Below are 19,636 nucleotides of genomic sequence, written 5' to 3'. Positions count from 1 at the left end.
ATAGAAGGTGTCAGAGACATGTGACCTCGTGTCAGCGATGATGTCACCCGCACATGTGCAATGGCTCCAAGATTGGACTTAGTCTCCGGCGCTCGCACATGTGCAGTAGCAAGAAATCTGGACTTAGTCTCCAGCGCTCGCACATGTTCAGTAGCAAGAAATCTGGACTTAGTCTCCAGCGCTCGCACATGTGCAGTAGCAAGAAATCTGGACTTAGTCTCCAGCGCTCGCACATGTGCAGTAGCAAGAAATCTGGACATAGTCTCCAGTGCTCGCAGCAACCGTAACAGTACCTCCCCCTCAAGGGCCCCCCTCCCGGCGACGCAGGTAATCGGCAACTAAGTCGGGAGCATGGACAGCCTCCTCAGGCTCCCAAGAGCGATGTTCCGGACCATAGCCCTCCCAATCTATCAAGAAGAACCTGCGCCCTCTAACCATCTTAGAACCAACTATGGCTCGTACCTCATAGCTAGAGCGAGAGGAATCAGAGGCAGGAGAGTGCACTTCACGAGCGTGAGGTAAAATAGCCGGCTTTAGCAGTGAGACATGGAATTTGTCATGAATCCTAAGATGGACAGGTAACTTCAATTGATAGACTACAGGATTTACCTGTCGAAGAACCTCATAAGGACCCAGGAAGCGAGGAGCAAATTTGACAGAGCTCACTCTAAGTCTCACGTGTTTTGCAGAGAGCCACACAAAGTCCCCTGGAGAAAAGACAGGAGCCGGGCGACGAAACCGATCGGACACCGTCTTCATACGGTCCTTAGCTGCTTGGATCGACTCTTGAGTACGATCCCAAACCTCTCTGGCATTAGTTGCCCAGTCGGCCACAAGAGGAGGAGGTGCAGCAGCGGGAAACGGTACTGGTACCCTAGGGTGTTGCCCATTATTGAGTACGAACGGTGTCTGCCCAGTGGCCTCAGCCAGCGAATTGTTAAGGGCAAATTCTGCCCAGGGTAGGAGGGAGGACCAGTTATCGTGGTTCTCAGCAACAAAGTGTCGAAGGTATATAATCATAGATTGATTGGTACGTTCAACCAAACCATTAGTCTCCGGATGGTATGCCGAAGAGAGATTCAACTCAATTTGCAGAAGGCTACAAAGATCTCGCCAGAAACGGGAAGTAAATTGCGGGCCTCTATCACAAATGATACGATCTGGCATCCCGTGAAGCCTAAAGACATGCTTGAGGAATAGTTTGGCTAGTACCCTGGAAGATGGGATTCTCGATAACGGTACGAGATGAACCATCCGGGAGAAATGGTCCGTAATGACCCACACAAATCTATGTCCCTGTGAACATGGAAGATCACCCACAAAGTCCATGCCTACCACCTCCCATGGTCTATCTGGCACTGGTAAAGGATGCAAGAGCCCAGCCGGTCTCTGCCGTAATGGACGGTTGCGAGCACACGAGTAGCAGGAACCGACATATCTCTTGACGTGGCTGGCTAAGTGTGGCCACCAATACCACCTCTCCAGTAACTCTCGTGTCCGCCTAATACCAAAATGCCCACCCACCTTTGAGGTGTGGGCCCATGACAGTATATCATTCTGTCGATCAGGCGGAACAAAGGTCTTGCCCGGTGGGATTTGGTCTAACGTCACAGGGGAGAGCGTATGAAAAACCCTGGAGGGAAGGATAAGACGAGGTTCGTCAATCTCTTCCTGGGTAGAAAGCATAGAGCGAGACAGGGCGTCTGCCTTGTTATTCTTACTCCCAGACAGATAGTTGATGGAGAAGTGAAAGCGGGAGAAAAACAAGGACCAGCGGGCTTGGCGAGGATTCAGACGCTGAGCGGTTTGTAAGTACGTCAGATTCTTATGGTCTGTATAGACCTGGAAAGGATGTTTCGCTCCTTCCAGCAAGTGACGCCACTCCTCCAAGGCTAATCTCAAGGCGAGCAGTTCCCTATCCCCAATGGTATAGTTTCTCTCTGCCGGTGAAAAGGTTTTAGCAAAGAAGAAACACGGCCTTTTTCTACCTGCACCGTTCTTTTGATACAAGACCGCACCAGCACCCACTGAAGAGGCATCAACCTCTAAGAGGAAGGGCTTATTCTCATCGGGTCTTTGAAGAACGGGAGCAGTTGAAAAGTGTCTTTTTACTGCCTCAAAAGCCTGAGATGTCTCAGTAGACCAGGCTTTGGGATTAGCACCTTTCTTAGTCAAGGCCACCAAAGGGGCCACCAAAGTAGAAAAATGGGGTATGAACTGCCTGTAATAATTTATGAATCCTAAGAAGCGTTGCACCGCCTTCAAGGAATGAGGTTCGGACCATTGCAGGACAGCAGAGAGCTTCGCAGGATCCATAGCCAGACCCTCTTCTGAGATAATGTAACCCAAAAAAGGCAATGAGGACTGCTCGAATACACATTTCTCGAGTTTAGCAAACAATGAGTGCTCCCTTAAACGGGAAAGGACACGAACGACATCCTGACGATGAGTCTCCAGATCAGGAGAAAAAATCAGGATGTCGTCCAGATACACCACTACTGAGGATAACAGTAAATCCCTGAACACATCGTTTACGAAGTCCTGAAATACTGCGGGTGCATTACATAACCCAAAAGGCATGACGAGGTATTCATAGTGACCGTCTCGGGTGTTAAAAGCGGTCTTCCATTCGTCACCCTTTCGAATTCGTACCAAGTTATACGCACCCCGCAGATCCAACTTCGTAAAAACTTGAGCTCCTCTCAGTCTGTCAAAGAGCTCCGAAATTAAAGGTAATGGGTATTTGTTCTTTATTGTGATTGCGTTGAGACCCCTGTAATCTATGCAGGGACGCAAATCACCCTCTTTCTTCCGAACAAAGAAAAACCCAGCTCCCGCGGGAGAGACAGACTTACGAATGAACCCCTTCTCTAAACTCTCTCTTATATAGGTCGACATGGCCTCCGACTCAGGTATCGACAGGGGGTAAACCCTGCCTTTAGGTGGAACCGAACCTGGGATAAGGTCTATGGCACAGTCATACGGCCTATGGGGTGGAAGAACCTCAGCACCCTGTTTGGAGAACACGTCAGCGAAATCCAAATAGGGTGTAGGTATGGGAGAGAGATCAGTTGATGCAACCGCAACGACCTTAGGTGGTAAGGGAAGACATCGGGACTGACATATCGAACCCCAACTAATAATGCTGTCAGACTCCCAGTCAATGTGAGGAGCATGAGTCCGAAGCCATGGAAGACCCAGAAGGACGTCGTCTATACCCTCAGGCAAAACAAGAAAAGAAATCTCCTCTATGTGACCCTGAGACAGGGAAAGGCACAAGGGAACTGTCCTCAATGTAATGGAGTCAGACAACATAGTTCCATTAACAACACGGACAGGAATAGGCGCCTCTAACATGATAGAGGGAATATTGTGTCCCTTTACAAATCCTGAGGACACAAAAATCCCGTCAGCTCCGGAATCCACAAAAGCCATAATAGGCCATGTATTCTCAGATAACGAGAGCTGACCTGGGATACAACACTTAGAGGGTGCAGAAGACGTCTCTAGTAACCCCCCTCTAATGGTTACTAGGCCAGGGAGTTTCCCTGACGACTAGGACACTTGTTGGCAGAGTGCCCAGCCTGACGACATACGTAACATATAGGAGGACCAGACTTGCGTAGTCTGGAGGACGTATGACCTAACTCCATAGGAGTGGGAGATGTTTCAGATGCTGAGGAAGATGGTAGTGGACCCTCAACAACTGGAATAGCCCGATGCTTAGGGCGTGAGGAAGAGACCTCGAGTCTACGTTCCTTATGGCGTACATCGATCCTCGTTGCTACTGTGATCAAGTCCTCCAGAGAAGCAGGGACCTCACGAGTAGCAAGGGCATCCTTGACATAGCCTGCCAACCCTCTCCAGAAGATAGGAATCAACACCTTCTCTGGCCAATCTAGTTCTGCCACCAGAGTTCTAAAAGCAATGGCATAAGAACTAGTGGATAACGAACCCTGAGATAGATCTAACAGTCTCAGGGCCGCATCATGGGTAACCTGCGGACCCATGAATACCGCCTTAAGAGCATCAAGAAAGTCTTGATGTCTCAGAGTAACCACATCAGAGCGCTCCCATAGGGGAGTCGCCCATTCTAAGGCTTTGTCCTGAAGTAAGGAGATGATAAAGCCTACTCTGGACCTCTCCGTAGAGAAGCGAGAAGAGTTGACCTCTAGGTGTATCTGACACTGACTAATGAAACCACGACATGATTTGGCATCGCCAGAATATCTGTTTGGCAGAGCAAGTCGAGGATCATGTGCAGATGTCACCATGGTCTGAGGTTTATCCTCTATACTCTTGAGCCGTGACTCAAGTACTTGTATGTAACGGTGTAACTGCTGATATTCTGCCATAACTGCCAGACCCTTGGCTCAGTCCTAATGTTACGGGGGGCTGTCTGATAATAACTGAAAGGAGTATCAGACAGTCAGGGTCCACCGTGCAAAGACTTTGCTGCAGACTATGGCAGAGTGCAATACCTCTGTTAACTCACAGAAGGATATAATAAGTAAGTAAAGCAATTCCTCCCTTACTTGGAGGGTGTGTGGAATGATCTCTGTTAATAATCAGAGACAAAGGCAATGTGTGCGAAATGGCACCTACCTAGGTCCGCTCTTCTAGTGGTGCAAAAGAGACGAACAGCAGCGTAAGCCGCACAAAGCTCCTACCTGCGTTCGCTCCACTAGTGTGCGAGGACACGAACCACTAGATATGGCACCTGCCTAGGTCCGCTCTTCTAGTGGTGCAAAAGAGACGAACAGCAGCGTAAGCCGCACAAAGCTCCTACCTCTGTTCGCTCCCCTAGTGTGCGAGGATACGAACAACTGCCAGACGCAGTATAAGGAACGTTACCCTAGCGGCAACGTCCACCTACGAGTAGAATCACAAGGCCCAGCCAGACCATGTGCCTCAGGCACCTGCCTATGTCCGCTCCCCTAAGAGGTAAGGATACGGACAGCAGCCGAAGCTGTAAGGTATAAGAACGCTACCCTGCCGGTAGCGCTCACCTAGCATAGACAGAGGAATGCCTAGAGGAACGCGCACAGAGCGTCTACTCATATGCATGAACCAAGAGGACTGAGCACCATGCGGCGTGTGTCAGGGTCTTATATAGACTCTGTGCCTCATCCAAGATGGAGGACACCAGAGCCAATCCGCTGCCAGAACGACAGGAGTGACGTCATGCTGGCCTATCACCGAGCAAGACGTCACAAGCACATGACCAGCGACCAATCGGCATAGAAGGTGTCAGAGACATGTGACCTCGTGTCAGCGATGATGTCACCCGCACATGTGCAATGGCTCCAAGATTGGACTTAGTCTCCGGCGCTCGCACATGTGCAGTAGCAAGAAATCTGGACTTAGTCTCCAGCGCTCGCACATGTTCAGTAGCAAGAAATCTGGACTTAGTCTCCAGCGCTCGCACATGTGCAGTAGCAAGAAATCTGGACATAGTCTCCAGTGCTCGCAGCAACCGTAACACCATGTCTCTTACCTCATGTGCAGGGCATTGCAGCTTAGGTATCCATGGTTATGACCACTCCTATAGTGACAGGTAGTTAGTTGCTAGTGGTCATAAATGGGGATACGTAAGCTACTGTAATGCCCTGCACATGAGGTAAGTGACATACCTAATCAGGAGAACTATACTACATATTGGGATAGGATCTTGGAGATGGGAATACCCTTTTTAAATATTTTTGTGTGGATTATATCTATGTAAATATATACAGACTTCAATGGGGAGTGTATTTATATGGATTACAGTGGGGAAATGGGCTGTGACTAATCAGGATCACTGATAGCATAAGCTGTGATTATCCCATAAATATTCAAGAAGAGAATTTCCCTGAAAATATAAGGGATAAGTGGGGGTTCAGGTCCAGAGAACTCCACCAATCACTCAAACCACATGGCCAAAGTGTTCAGCACCTGAATGAGTTCATGTAAAGTGTTATACAGACCCACAGACTTTCTATTGAGAATGATACGCACTTATCTTACCTTCAGGACCAAGCTCCAGTCCCTTCCGCTATGGCCACCATCATTTGTTGTTCTCTACGTTGGGTCTTACAAGTAACCTGGCATTCCTCAATGACAATCTTCCAAGGCCTTTTAGGGCCCACTTGGATAACAATCATTTGCTATAAGAATTACAAACTGTTATTAGAGCTGCTTCTTAGAGCTGATGTTAACCCATCGTTTGCTATAAGTATCACTAACTGTTATTAGTATCTGATCATATTACATTGCAATCCACTGTAGTTTTAATAACTTGTATCTACTGCTTCTGTGATCTGATACTTAATCCATCATTTGCTATAAGAATTACAAACTGTTATTAGAGCTGCTGCTTCTTAGAGCTGCTGTTAACCCATCATTTGCTATAAGCATCACTAACTGTTATTATGATATGATCATATTACATTGAAATCCACTGTGGTTTCTATAACTTATATCTACTGCTTGTGTGACCTGCTGGTCAATCTATCATTTGCTATAAGAATTACAAACTGTTATTCTGCTTCAGGTTTGTCATTTTCTTCTTCATTATTCCTCTTGGTTCTGTGGCTTTTGGAGTATCCTGCCTTGCTTGCTTGTCTGTCATCCACCATTGCCTGTTGTCCGGATCATTACTGTTCCACGTGAATTTTTGCCTGTTATGCCAATGCCCCGAGTCTGTATGTCTATCCTTACCTGTGGCTTTATGAATCCACCTCACCAGGTGAGCCTAACAGAGCCTCATAGAATCATAGAATGGTAGATCTGGAAGGAACCTCAAGGGCCATCATATCTAACTACCTGCTCCGACTGCTCTCAAAGTTTTTCCTAATGTCTATTCTGAATCTCCTACCTTTTAGTTTCACCCCATTGCTTCTTGTGCTAATACAAATAAGGTGGTTCCCTCTGCACTGTGACCACCTTTCAGATATTTGTAGACCGCTATTGAGTCTCCTCTCAGCCTTCTCTTATCACGGGGTATGAAATTACTAAATAGGGACACCAAACTGGCCCTCAGACTGAGGTCCCTGTAATGTCCCTTATCTTAGAGTTACGCTTGATGGCAGAGAGGTGTGATCCCTCAGCGTGACCCTGACTCCTATCCATGCCCTGTTCTTACTCCTCCTCTCCCCCAGTCTTGGGGCGTGCTGGGCACACCTTCAAAATTCAGGACAGGAAAAAAAATAGAAACTTGTACATATTAAAACACAGCTTCAAAGGGGAGACTGCACATGTACAGGAGGAGTATAAGGAAGGAAGTAAACTCACAACGGGGAATCTTCCACACCACTCAAACAGCAAACTACTGGTCACCAAGAATAAGTTCGCCACAAAGACCGGAATCCCAGGAGTATAAGGTGATGCTATAATCAGCAGCAACAAACAGATTCCCAAATCTTAAATAGGGAGGAGACACCTGACTAGAAATTAGCAACCTGAGTCTCAAAGAGCCGCACGCCACGCCATAGAAATTTACTCCTGCAGGACTGGAAAGCAGTGATAAAAGATTCAGCCAATGCCCGGCTGAGGCGGAGCAACTTGGAGAGGTTAGGTTGCCTGTCGGACCCTGCAATGTGAACAAAGTCTGTCACCACCAGGGCACCCCACAAGTGCGGACCTGAACATCACATGACATCTCTTTTGCAAACTAAACATTCCTAATTCTTGTAGCTGGTCTTCATAGAACATAGTTTGCAGAGATTCTACCATCTTGGTTGCTCTTCTCTAGACTTGCTCCAATATATCGATGTCTTTCTTGAATTGGGGCGCCCAGAACTGTACACAGTATTCCAGGTGGGGTCTGACCAGGGCAGAGTATAGGGGAATAATGACCGCTCTTGATCTAGATTAAATTCTTGTTTTGATACATGACAGAATTTCTTTGACCTTTTTAGCTGCAGCACCACACTTTTGGCTCATGTCGAATCTGGGATCTACTATGCCCAAGTCCTTTTCCCCGGTACTATCACCACTAGGAGCTACAGCTTAATTAAGGGGCAGCGATAAAAATTATGGTTACACTTTAAATCTGGTCACACACATTAAATAATTTTTTAACCATTTGGTTATTTCACTCAGCAAATTTCTGTAAGTGCGGAATGGGAAATGGGCTCCCATGGGAGCAAAGCATAAGACATGTTAAAATAAAATATGGATATCCCTTCTTTTTGCCAATATTTGATGACCCTAATACCCATTAGGCAGCCAGCCAATACAACAAATATTGGTGGGTTCAGTTGAGCAATGTATGGACTCCTTTAGGCCCCCACAATATATCAGTTGTAGAGGAATAAACAGATCAAGTCCACAACCGACACTTATGACATATTGCCTTTTAAATGGTCACCCACATTCAACATTTTGTTGCCCTTACTCCTACGTTTGTTCCCCTTTCCGTCTGTTCAGGCTGATATACAAATGTTTGGGTTTTTTCACTATTAGATAAGAAAGAAGGAAGTTGTAAACGCTGGCGCCTCACATCTTACTTTATAATCGCCATTTACAGTGTGATAATGTCCCATTCACAGAAATTACTCCGGGATTTTCCTAGCACTTGAAGATATCCAATGTTTCAACACTAGGCTGCCAAAAAGAGCACAACTATTGTGCTAATAATAAAACTCCAGTCCCCGGCCGAGGAGCTCAGCATGTAAATCAGCCTTTATGGAGACCTATGTTGTTCTGATAAATATTGCTATTTTATGAATATTTTTTTCTAATATTTTTCATCAATTTAAAATATTAAAATAACATATTCCCATCCCATATTTAGAATATGTATTATATCTATGATTAATAGGTATGCACACATTTATCACAATAATGCTGCGGAAAAAGGGGAATTTCTCATAAAAAAAAAAAATCCACAACATAAATTGACACTTTGGATTTTCCACAAAAAGCTATCTAAAGTCCACATCCAAAAAGGCTTGGAAAACTGTTCCCCCTCATTTCTATTCCAAACCAACTTATTTCTTTTTATTTTCCTTAAGAATATTTTGAAAAACATCTGTTAGAAAAAAAAGACCATGTGACCATGTCAATTCTTTAATGTGGATCCTGAAGGAATCTGTGAAATCTAAATACTAAAAAACAAACCCCTCTTCCAAAACACTTCACAAACCACTTCAAAACTGCTCCAGAAAGTTAAAGAATTTGTCGCCTACTTTTACATTGATGACCTATCTTTAGGATAGGTCATCAATATCAGATCAGCTGGGGTTTGACACTCCGCACCTCCACCGATCAGCTTCTCTTGGTACCAGCGGTGGCAGCCGGAAAAGCTTAGTTCCTCAGCTACCCCGTATTCTGATTTTGGCCACGGCAGGGTACTGCGCATTCACCTCCTATTCAGATCAATAGTGTGCGGATGTGCAGTACTTGGCCGCGGCCACTATCAGAAGACGGAGACACTCCGGAACTAAGCATTTCATGCTGCCGCTGCCAGGACCGTGACTAGCTGATCAGCAGGAGTGAGGAGTGTCAATCCCCGGTCGATCTAACATTGATGACCTATCCTAAGGATAGGCCATCAATGTAAAAGTAGTGGACAAGCCCTTTAACATAGCAAAGGTTCTCAATTTGTCATTCAATATGTACAGTGCTGGCCAAAAGTATTGGCACCCCTGCAATTATGTCAGATAATACTCAGTTTCTTCTTGAAAATGATTGCAATCACAAATTCTTTGGTATTATTATCTTCATTTAATTTGTCTTCAATGAAAAAAAAAAAAAAATTGTCAAAGCCAAATTGGATATAATTCCACACCAAACATAAAAAAGGGGGTGGACAAAAGTATTGGCACTGTTTGAAAAATCATGTGATGCTTCTCTAATTTGTGTAATTAACAGCACCTGTAACTTACCTGTGGCACCTAACAGGTGTTGGCAATAACTAAATCACACTTGCAGCCAGTTGACATGGATTAAAGTTGACTCAACCTCTGTCCTGTGTCCTTGTGTGTACCACATTGAGCATGGAGAAAAGAAAGAAGACCAAAGAACTGTCTGAGGACTTAAGAATCCAAAATGTGAGGAAGCATGAGCAATCTCAAGGCTACAAGTCCATCTCCAAAGACCTGAAAGTTCCTGTGTCTACGGTGCGCAGTGTCATCAAGAAGTTTAAAGCCCATGGCACTGTGGCTAACCTCCCTAGATGTGGAAGGAAAAGAAAAATTGACTAGAGATTTCAACGCAAGATTGTGCGGATGGTGGATAAAGAACCTCGACTAACATCCAAACAAGTTCAAGGTGCCCTGCAGTCCGAGGGTACAACAGTGTCAGCCCGTACTATCCGTCGGCATCTGAATGAAAAGGGACTGTATGGTAGGATACCCAGGAAGACCCCACTTCTTACCCCGAGACATAAAAAAGCCAGGCTGGAGTTTGCCAAAACTTACCTGAGAAAGCTTAAAACGTTTTGGAAGAATGTTCTCTGGTCAGATGAGACAAAAGTAGAGCTTTTTGGGAAAAGCCATCAACATAGAGTTTACAGGAAAAAATAAGAGGCATTCAAAGAAAAGAACACAGTCCTTACAGTCAAACATGGCGGAGGATCCCTGATGTTTTGGGGTTGCTTTGCTGCCTCTGGCACTGGACTGCTTGACCGTGTGCATGGCATTATGAAGTCTGAAGACTACCAACAAATTTTGCAGCATAATGTACGGCCCAGTGTGGGAAAGCTGGGTCTCCCTCAGAGGTCATGGGTCTTCCAGTAGGACAATGACCCAAAACACACTTCAAAAAGCACTAAAAAATGGTTTGAGAGAAAGCACTGGAGACGACTAAAGTGGCCAGCAATGAGTCCAGACCTGAATCCCATAGAACACCTGTGGAGAGATCTCAAAATGGCAGTTTGGAGAAGGCACCCTTCAAATCTCAGGGACCTGGAGCAGTTTGCCAAAGAAGAATGGTCTAAAATTCCAGGAGAGCATTGTAAGAAACTCATTGATGGTTACCGGAAGTGGTTGTTCGCAGTTATTTTGGCTAAAGGTTGTGCAACCAAGTATTAGGCTAAAGGTCCAGTCACACTAAGCAACTTACCAGCGATCCCAACAACGATAGGGATCGCTGGTAAGTTGCTAGGAGGTTGCTGGTGAGATGTCACACTGCGACGCTCCAGCGATCCCACCAGCAACCTGACCTGGCAGGGATCGCTGGAGCGTGGCTACACAAGTTGCTGGTGAGCTCACCAGCAACCAGTGACCAGCCCCCAGCGCCGCGTGGAAGATGCTGCGCTTGGTAACTAAGGTAAATATCGGGTAACCAACCCGATATTTACCTTGGTTACCAGTGCACGCAGCTACACGTGCAGAGAGCAGGGAGCAGCGCACACTGAGCGCTGGCTCCCTGCTCTCCTAGTTACAGCACACATGGGGTTAATTTCCCGATGTGTGCTGCAGCTAAATGTGCACAGAGCAGGGAGCAGCGCACAATGCTTAGCGCTGGCTCCTTGCTCTCCTAGTTACAGCACACATCGGGTTAATTAACCCGATGTGTCCTGCAGCTACATGTGCACACAGCAGGAGCCGGCAGCACAGGCAGTGAAAGCGGCGGAGGCTGGTATCAAAGGTAAATATCGGGTAACCAAGGACAGGGCTTCTTGGTTACCCGATGTTTACATTGGTTACCAGCCTCCACAGAAGCCGGCTCCTGCTGCCTGCACATTTAGTTGTTGCTGTCTCGCTGTCACACACAGCGATCTGTGCTTCACAGCGGGACAGCAACAACTAAAAAATGGCCCAGGACATTCAGCAACAACCAACGACCTCACAGCAGGGGCCAGGTTGTTGCTGGATGTCACACACAGCAACATCGCTAGCAACGTCACAAAAGTTGTTCGTTAGCAGCGATGTTGCTAGCGATGTTGCTTAGTGTGACGGGGCCTTTAGGGTTCCAATACTTTTGTCTGGCCCATTTTTGGAGTTTTGTGTGAAATGATCAATGATTTGATTTTTGTTTCATTCTCTTTTGTGTTTTTTCATTGCAAGCAAAATAAATGAAGATAATAATACCAAAGAATTTGTGATTGCAATCATTTTCAAGAAGAAACGGAGTATTATCTGACAGAATTGCATGGGTGCCAATACTTTTGGCCAGCACTGTATGTCTAGGGAAAGTGAATGCTAAGGCCCCTTCACATGTCTGTATAAAACACGTATGTGAAAAAACTACAGGTGTCATCAGTGATTTGGTTAAGTGTGTCATCTTATCAGACGGGACACGGATGCGGTACATGGTTTTCATGGACCTATAGACTTGTAATGGCCCTTGTCAACCATACTGATGGAGAAAAAAGGATTTGTCTCCATGTGCGTTGAACGGACACCGTGCATGTAGATAACACGAACATGTGAGCAGCCCTATAGGTTATAATTAGTGATGGGCAAATGTGCGCACCACTGCTCCTTACTGGATTGAGCATCGGGGTGCTTAGGTACGCCAGAGTGTAAAAATGTTTGAGTTTCCCATTGACTTCCATTTTACTCGTTACTCGAGACGTGTCCGAATGCTCCGATGCTAGATCGAGTAACGAGCGTGCTTCATCACCAGTTACAATAGTTATAATGGATACTTGTGGTATCCATGAAAACTGTTACATGTATGGGAAACACTAACGTGTGAATGAGGCCTAAGGCGGGCTTTGCACGTTGCGACATCGCAAGCCGATGCTGCGATGTCACACGCGATAGTCCCCGCCCCCGTTGCAGCAGCGATATCTTGTGATTCCTGGCGTAGCGAACATTATCGCTACACCAGCTTCACATGCACTCACCTGTCCTGCGACGTCGCTCTGGCCGGCGTCCCGCCTCCTTTCTAAGGGGGCGGGTCGTACAACGTCACAGCGACGTCACACGGTAGGCGGCCAATCAAAGCGGAGGGGCGGAGATGAGCAGGATGTAAACATCCCGCCCACCTTCTTCCTTCCGTATAGCCGGCAGTGGCAGGTAAGGAGATGTTCCTCGCTCCTGCGGCTTCATACACAGCGATGTGTGCTGCCGCAGGAACGAGGAACAACATCGCACCTGTAGCGGCAGCGTAATTTTGAAAAAGTCAGAGCCTACATCGATGATACGATAACGACGCTTTTGCGCTCGTTAATCGTATCATCTAGGATTTACACACTACGATGTCGAAAGTGACGCCGGATGTGCGTCACTTTCGATTTGACCCCATCGACATCGCACGTGCGATGTTGCAACGTGCAAAGCTGCCCTTAAGGTTTAGTTGGATGTGGAAAACAACAAAGACTAGAATCACTATTGATTTGCTGCAAAAATCCTCTATTTGGGTATGTGCACACGGTGTCTTTTCAACACTAACCACTAACACACCTAAAGGGTCTTTAAGGCTGCGTGCCCACGATCAGGGTTCACAGCGATTTGGACGCAACGTGTTTTCACTGCCGCCAAAACGCTGTGTTGTGCAGTACAAACATAATGGATAGGATTTCTAGAAATCCTGTGCCCACTGTGCTTTTTTTCCCGCAGTGAAAACTGACCTGCGGTGCGGCTTCCTGAGCATCAGCATGTCCATTCTTTACTGCTGAGATGTGAGTGTTCTCCGCAGGGAGAACACAACAAGAGACCGCAACTGGCCGAGCCCGGATTGTGGGCACGAGTAGCTGCAATCTTCTGGTGAGGAGACTAGCGGCCTTGCAGGTCAGGACCCGTCGCATCCAGGATGCAGATCGGCCTGATCATGTGCATGTACCCTAAGGGTGGCTTTACACGCTACGAGATCGCTAGCCGATGCTAGCGATGGCGAGCGTGATAGCACCCGCCCCTATCGTTATGCCGATATGTGTAGATCGCTGCCGTAGCGAACATCATCGCTACGGCAGCGTCACACGTACTTACCTGCTCGGCAACGTCGCTGTGACCGGCGAACCGCCTCCTTTCTAAAGTGGCGGTTCGCTGGGCGTCACAGCGACGTCACTAAGCGGCCGCCCAATTAAAGCGGAGGGGCGGAGATGAGCAGGACGAACATCCCGCCCACCTTCTTCCTTCCTCATTGCTGGCATGTGGCAGATAAGGAGAGGTTCCTCGTTCCTGCGGCGTCACACGTAGCGATGTGTGCTGCCGCAGGGACGAGGATCAACTTCGCCCAAGCGACAGCAGCGATAATTGGGAGAGGATCCCCATGTCAACGAGGAGCGATTTTTGGACGTTTTTGCAATGATCCAAAATCGCTCCTAGGAGTCACACACAACGAGATCGCTACAGCGGCCGGATGTGCGTCACAAAATCCGTGACCCCAACGAGATCGCTGTAGCGATCTCGTAGCGTGTAAAGCCCGCTTAAGGCTAAACTGCTTCAGGAAAACACCACCGGTCGTTCTTCTGAAGGTGCTTCACCGGGATACTTACATTTTAGTGTTGGCTCCTCCGCCGAGGCTTTTACGCTATACTTTTAAGTATAGATAGTAGGTGGCTTCCTAGCAGAAGTCACCCATAGGCTACACTCACATGACCGTATAACTCGCACAAATGCAATGCGAGAAAAGTCCCGCTCTTCATGACTCCTCCCCTCACTGCAGTGAATAAAACAACTTGGTTCAGTTCAGTGCATAAATTGAATTCTCATCTGCTTTGCTTACCCAAGACAGGACTTGAACCCATGAGTTTGGGAGCTCTACCATAGGCAGCAGCTCTACCAGTGAGCTACTGCCTACACTGTAAGGCCTCTTTCACGCGTCAGTGATTCTGGTACGTATGTGCTAGTTTTTATACGTACCAGAATCACTGACATACGCAGACCCATTATAATCATTGGGTCTGCGCACACATCAGTGATTTTTCACTGACCGTGTCTCTGTGCGGCATACACACGTGTCCATGTGCTCCACACGGAGACATGTCCATTTTTTTTCTGGCATCACTGATGTCCCATGGACCACACTATGGAGTGGTCCGTGAAACACATACCAGAAAAACACGGACATTGAAAATAAAAAGCTTTTTAAACTTACCCCTCTCCAACGACGCTGTGTTCGGCCTCTGCTCTCCGCAGTTTCCTGCTCGGCCAATTACTGGCATGCATATTCATTTATGCAGGCACAGCTGACCCGGAAGTAGCTGCAGAGGTGAGAGACAAAGCAGCAACTGGATGCTGCATCGTGGGACTCTTCAGCACCACGGACAGCAGGAGCGGGGACAGGTGAGTATACGTCCATTTGCTATCAGGTATCACAGCGCACGGATCATGGATTGCACATGGACAACCCACGTGTGCCGTGAATCACGGCACATGGAGGAACATATGCAGTATTAACACGTCAGTGAAAAATGGCTGTGTTTTTCACTGATGTGTGAAACAGGCCTAATACAGAGGAGGTTTTGGTAATCTTGACCTGTATTGCAGGTAGAGAAGCCAGAAGCAGATTATTCAGCTACGTAGAGATATAGATAGATATATACTGTACCTCTATGTAGGTGAAGGAAGAAGTCAGATTCTTTTGTCCCTATAAATCTACTGTATAAAGAAATGAGAAAAAAAATATATAAAAATGGGTGTGGCTAGGGGCGTGGCCAAAATTGTACGCTGCGTGCGCCGCATACTTTGTCCCTCTTTCCGTTCTTCAAAAGTTCGGAGGTATGAGAATAACATTTTAAAATTAGATTTCTCACTAACTCCACAAAATTCTACTAGAAAGGTGTGCATGTAATAAACATTAAAGAGGCTTCACACTTATATCTTTAGTTAGATATCCTGCTAAGAGATTCTCTTTAAGTGTAAAGATCAGATCTTTTCGATTTAGTGCTCAGGATTACAATGTTTTGTTGAATCTTTTTCTTCTAGGACATGTCTTAAAATGCAGAACACATCCTGCACCGAGGACAGGATTCAGCATGCGTTGGAGAGGTGTCTGCACGGGCTCAGCGCAACAGCCGGATCCTCCTCCCCCTCCGCCTCCTCTTGGACAGGTAAGATCTCTGTAACTGACAGTATGAGCTATATTCATAAAATAGTACAACCTGTGTTGGTGTTCCTGTTCATCCCTGCAAAAAAAAGGTCTCTGTTACCATAGCTAGTGTAAAATGGAAAAGTGAATGTTCAAGATTAGAAGAAACCAAGTCTGTGTTTCACCCTCGAGACAGCGCCACTCCTATCCATAGTCCGTGTGCAGTATTGCAGCTCAGACCTAAGCTAAACCTTTTTATGATCCTAGAAAAAAAACTCTTAAAGCCTAGTTTAATTAATTTAAACTTTCCAGCAATGACCTGGTATATAGCTAAAAAGTGAATGTGCACCTTCTATCACATTGCTTTTAACGCCAAAATTTGAATTGTGAAATTTTCATAAAAATGTTTGGCATTTGCAGCTTTTTTCCTGATACAGAAAGGGAAAATTGTGTCTGAAGCAAAGGAGCTTACTGCTAAATATCTTACTATTGAGTTTCATTATTAGAAGGTCTTCCACAAGTTCTTACGCGCCCCCTAGTGGTGGCTGCAGCCAGGAAGATTTCCATCTCAACGAGGACCTGTTATTTGTCAAAAATGTCCACTAGACTTAGCATTATAAAAACTGAACTTCAAAACTATACAGATCAATTAAAATATACATATTGATCAAGTCACCAATTTTTTTAAGTAAATATATTTCTAAAGGTACTATTGACATGAATTTCTCACCAGATGTCAGTAACAACCCATTAAATCCACACAGGCACACAAATTAAACCATAGATGTCCATAAATTAAGATATGTATAATAATGAGAAATGACACAAGGAAAAAGAATTGATCACACTTTCTGAAATGTATTTATTACTTTGTTCAAAAGCCTTTATTGGTGATGACAGCTTCAACATGCCTCCTGCACGGAGAAACTAGTGCCATGCATTGCTCAGGTGTGATTTTGGCCCAGATCCTGAAGGTCTATGATCTCTGATATTTAGTTCCTTCCATAAATTTTCTATTGGATTCAGGTCTGGTGAGTGGCTCGGCCATTCTAGCAGCTTTATTTTCTTTCTCTGAAGCCAATTGAGAGTTTCCTTGGCTGTGTGTTAGGGATCATTGTCTTACTAAAATGTCCAGCCTCGTTTCATAATCATCATCCTAGTAAATGGCAGCAGATGTTTATCAAGAATGTGTTGGTACATTTGTCCATTTATCCTTCCTTAAATTAGGCCCCTTCACATCCGTGTTTCCGCTACATGAGGTGTTCGTTTCCACATGTATTGAAGATATGGACACACATAGACCTATTAAAATCAATGGGTTTGCTCAGACGGCCATGTTTTGATATTGACCATGTGTCCATGTGGAGCACACGCATATCCGACATATTCGTTTTTGGCCAGAGGACACCCACTCACTAAAATTAAATAGATTTTTATACTTACCTGTCTCTGGTGCTGCTGTCTCTGGTGCTCCTGCTGCTTCCGGGTCCTGCTCATTATGCCTCATGAATATTCACTACACTGCACTGACTGTGGACCCGGAAGCAAATGTGACAGCAGCACCGAAGACAGGTAAGTATACAATTTCATGCTGTCCGTGTGCTATCCGGATGTCTCATGGATAGCACACAAACAGGGACATATGGACAGCCATACAGACCTGCACCACGGACTGTCACACACATGCATTTAATGCTTGTACATGTGAAAGGGGCCTTATATGAAGTTTGCCAGTGACGTATGCTGAAAAACAGTCTCACACCATGATGGTCCCACCTCCAAACATCACTGTTGTATGGGTATATGGGGTGATCAGTGTCTTTTGGCCCCCAAACAGTGTGTATTATGGCATAGATTTATATTTTGGTCTCATCTGACCAGACTATATTCTTCCAGTATTTCATAGGCTTGTCTAAATGTTGTTGACCAAACTTTTTTTTTTTTTTTTAAATCAGATATTTTTTCTTATTGTTTTTCAACAACATATATGTCTGCATATACAGTAAAACAAAATCCATGCTTACGCCACCATCCCTCCCTCCCTCCCTCCCATACCGTACACATCATGCACCTCGGTTTATTGAGCAAACGGTAAATAAGTTTGAACATGCATTTTGTTCAGCAATGGAGTCTTGTGTGGTGACCGTCATACTGGCCATGGAGGTTGAGTGCATTACTTATTGTTTTTTTTGTTTATGGTAAAATTAAGTTCTTTCCAGTTCCAGATTATGGCCCCAACAGTGCTCACTGAAACCTTCAGTAGTTTAGAAATACTTCTGGAACCAATGCCATCAGTATGTTTTGCAACAATTTAAATAATGTAAAGGTCTTGAGACAGCTCACTGGTTTTACTCATCATGAGATGTTTCTTGTGTAGCACCATAGTAATGAGACACCTTTTTAACAAGCCATCAGTTGAACCAGCTGATATTATTTTTCAATAAGTGGCAGGAATACTTTCTAATTACTGATACATTTCAGCTGGTGTCATATCTTTCCATGACTTTATGCACCTCTCTTTATATGTCCGATACTTGTACCCTGTGTCATTTCTCATTATTTCATATAACATAATTTATGGACATGTATGGTTTGATTTATTTGCTTGTGTAGATGGGATAGGTTGTTTCCAACATCTAGTGAGACATTAATGTCAATAGCACATTTAGAAATATACAGTGCCTACAAGTAGTCTTCAACCCCCTGCAGATTTAGCAGGTTTACACATTCGAAATTAACTTGGCATTGTGACATTTGGACTGTAGATCAGCCTGGAAGTATGAAATGCACTGCAGCAAAAAAGAATGTTATTTCTTTTTTTTTTTTTTTTAAATTGTGAAAAGTTTATTCAGAGGGTCATTTATTATTCAACCCCTCAAACCACCAGAATTCTGTTTGGTTCCCCTAAAGTATTAAGAAGTATTTCAGGCACAAAGAACAATGAGCTTCACATGTTTGGATTAATTAGCTCTTTTTCCAGCCTTTTCTGACTAATTAAGACCCTCCCCAAACTTGTGAACAGCACTCATACATGGTCAACATGGGAAAAACAAAGGAGCATTCCAAGGCCATCAGAGAAAAAGATCGTGGAGGGTCACAAGGCTGGCAAGGGGTACAAAACCCTTTCCAAGGAGTCGGGCCTACCTGTCTTTCCAAGGAGTCGGGCCTACCTGTCTCCACTGTTGGGAGCATCATCCGGAAGTGGAAGGCTTATGGAACTACTGTTAACCTTCCATGGCCTGGACAGCCTTTGAAAGTTTCCTCCCGTGCCGAGGCCAGGCTTGTCCAAAGAGTCAAGGCTAACCCAAGGACAACAAGGAAGGAGCTCCGGGAAGATCTCATGGCAGTGGGGACATTGGTTTCAGTCAATACCATAAGTAACGTACTCCACCGCAATGGTCTCCGTTCCAGACGAGCCCGTAAGGTACCTTTACTTTCAAAGCGTCATGTCAAGGCTCGTCTACAGTTTGCTCATGATCACTTGGAGGACTCTGAGACAGACTGGTTCAAGGTTCTCTGGTCTGATGAGACCAAGATCGAGATCTTTGGTGCCAACCACACACGTGACGTTTGGAGACTGGATGGCACTGCATACGACCCCAAGAATACCATCCCTACAGTCAAGCATGGTGGTGGCAGCATCATGCTGTGGGGCTGTTTCTCAGCCAAGGGGCCTGGCCATCTGGTCCGCATCCATGGTAAGATGGATAGCACGGCCTACCTGGAGATT

General features: G+C 45.6%; 1 protein-coding gene across 1 annotated transcript in view; it reads left to right on the top strand.

Moving 5' to 3' along the window:
* Positions 1-19,636, top strand: part of PIK3R5 (phosphoinositide-3-kinase regulatory subunit 5) — a 126,251-nt gene that overhangs the window by 62,375 nt on the left and 44,240 nt on the right. The window contains exon 2 of the mRNA XM_075350758.1: positions 15,804-15,928. Within this exon, the coding sequence (XP_075206873.1) occupies positions 15,817-15,928 (112 nt within the window). The 5' untranslated portion in view covers positions 15,804-15,816. The remainder of the gene's footprint in view (positions 1-15,803; positions 15,929-19,636) is intronic.

This window comes from Anomaloglossus baeobatrachus, chromosome 5 (assembly GCF_048569485.1).
Source record: "Anomaloglossus baeobatrachus isolate aAnoBae1 chromosome 5, aAnoBae1.hap1, whole genome shotgun sequence".
Taxonomy (NCBI): domain Eukaryota; kingdom Metazoa; phylum Chordata; class Amphibia; order Anura; family Aromobatidae; genus Anomaloglossus; species Anomaloglossus baeobatrachus.
Note: the sequence above shows the minus strand (reverse complement) of the source record. Positions and strands in the feature narration are given on the sequence as shown.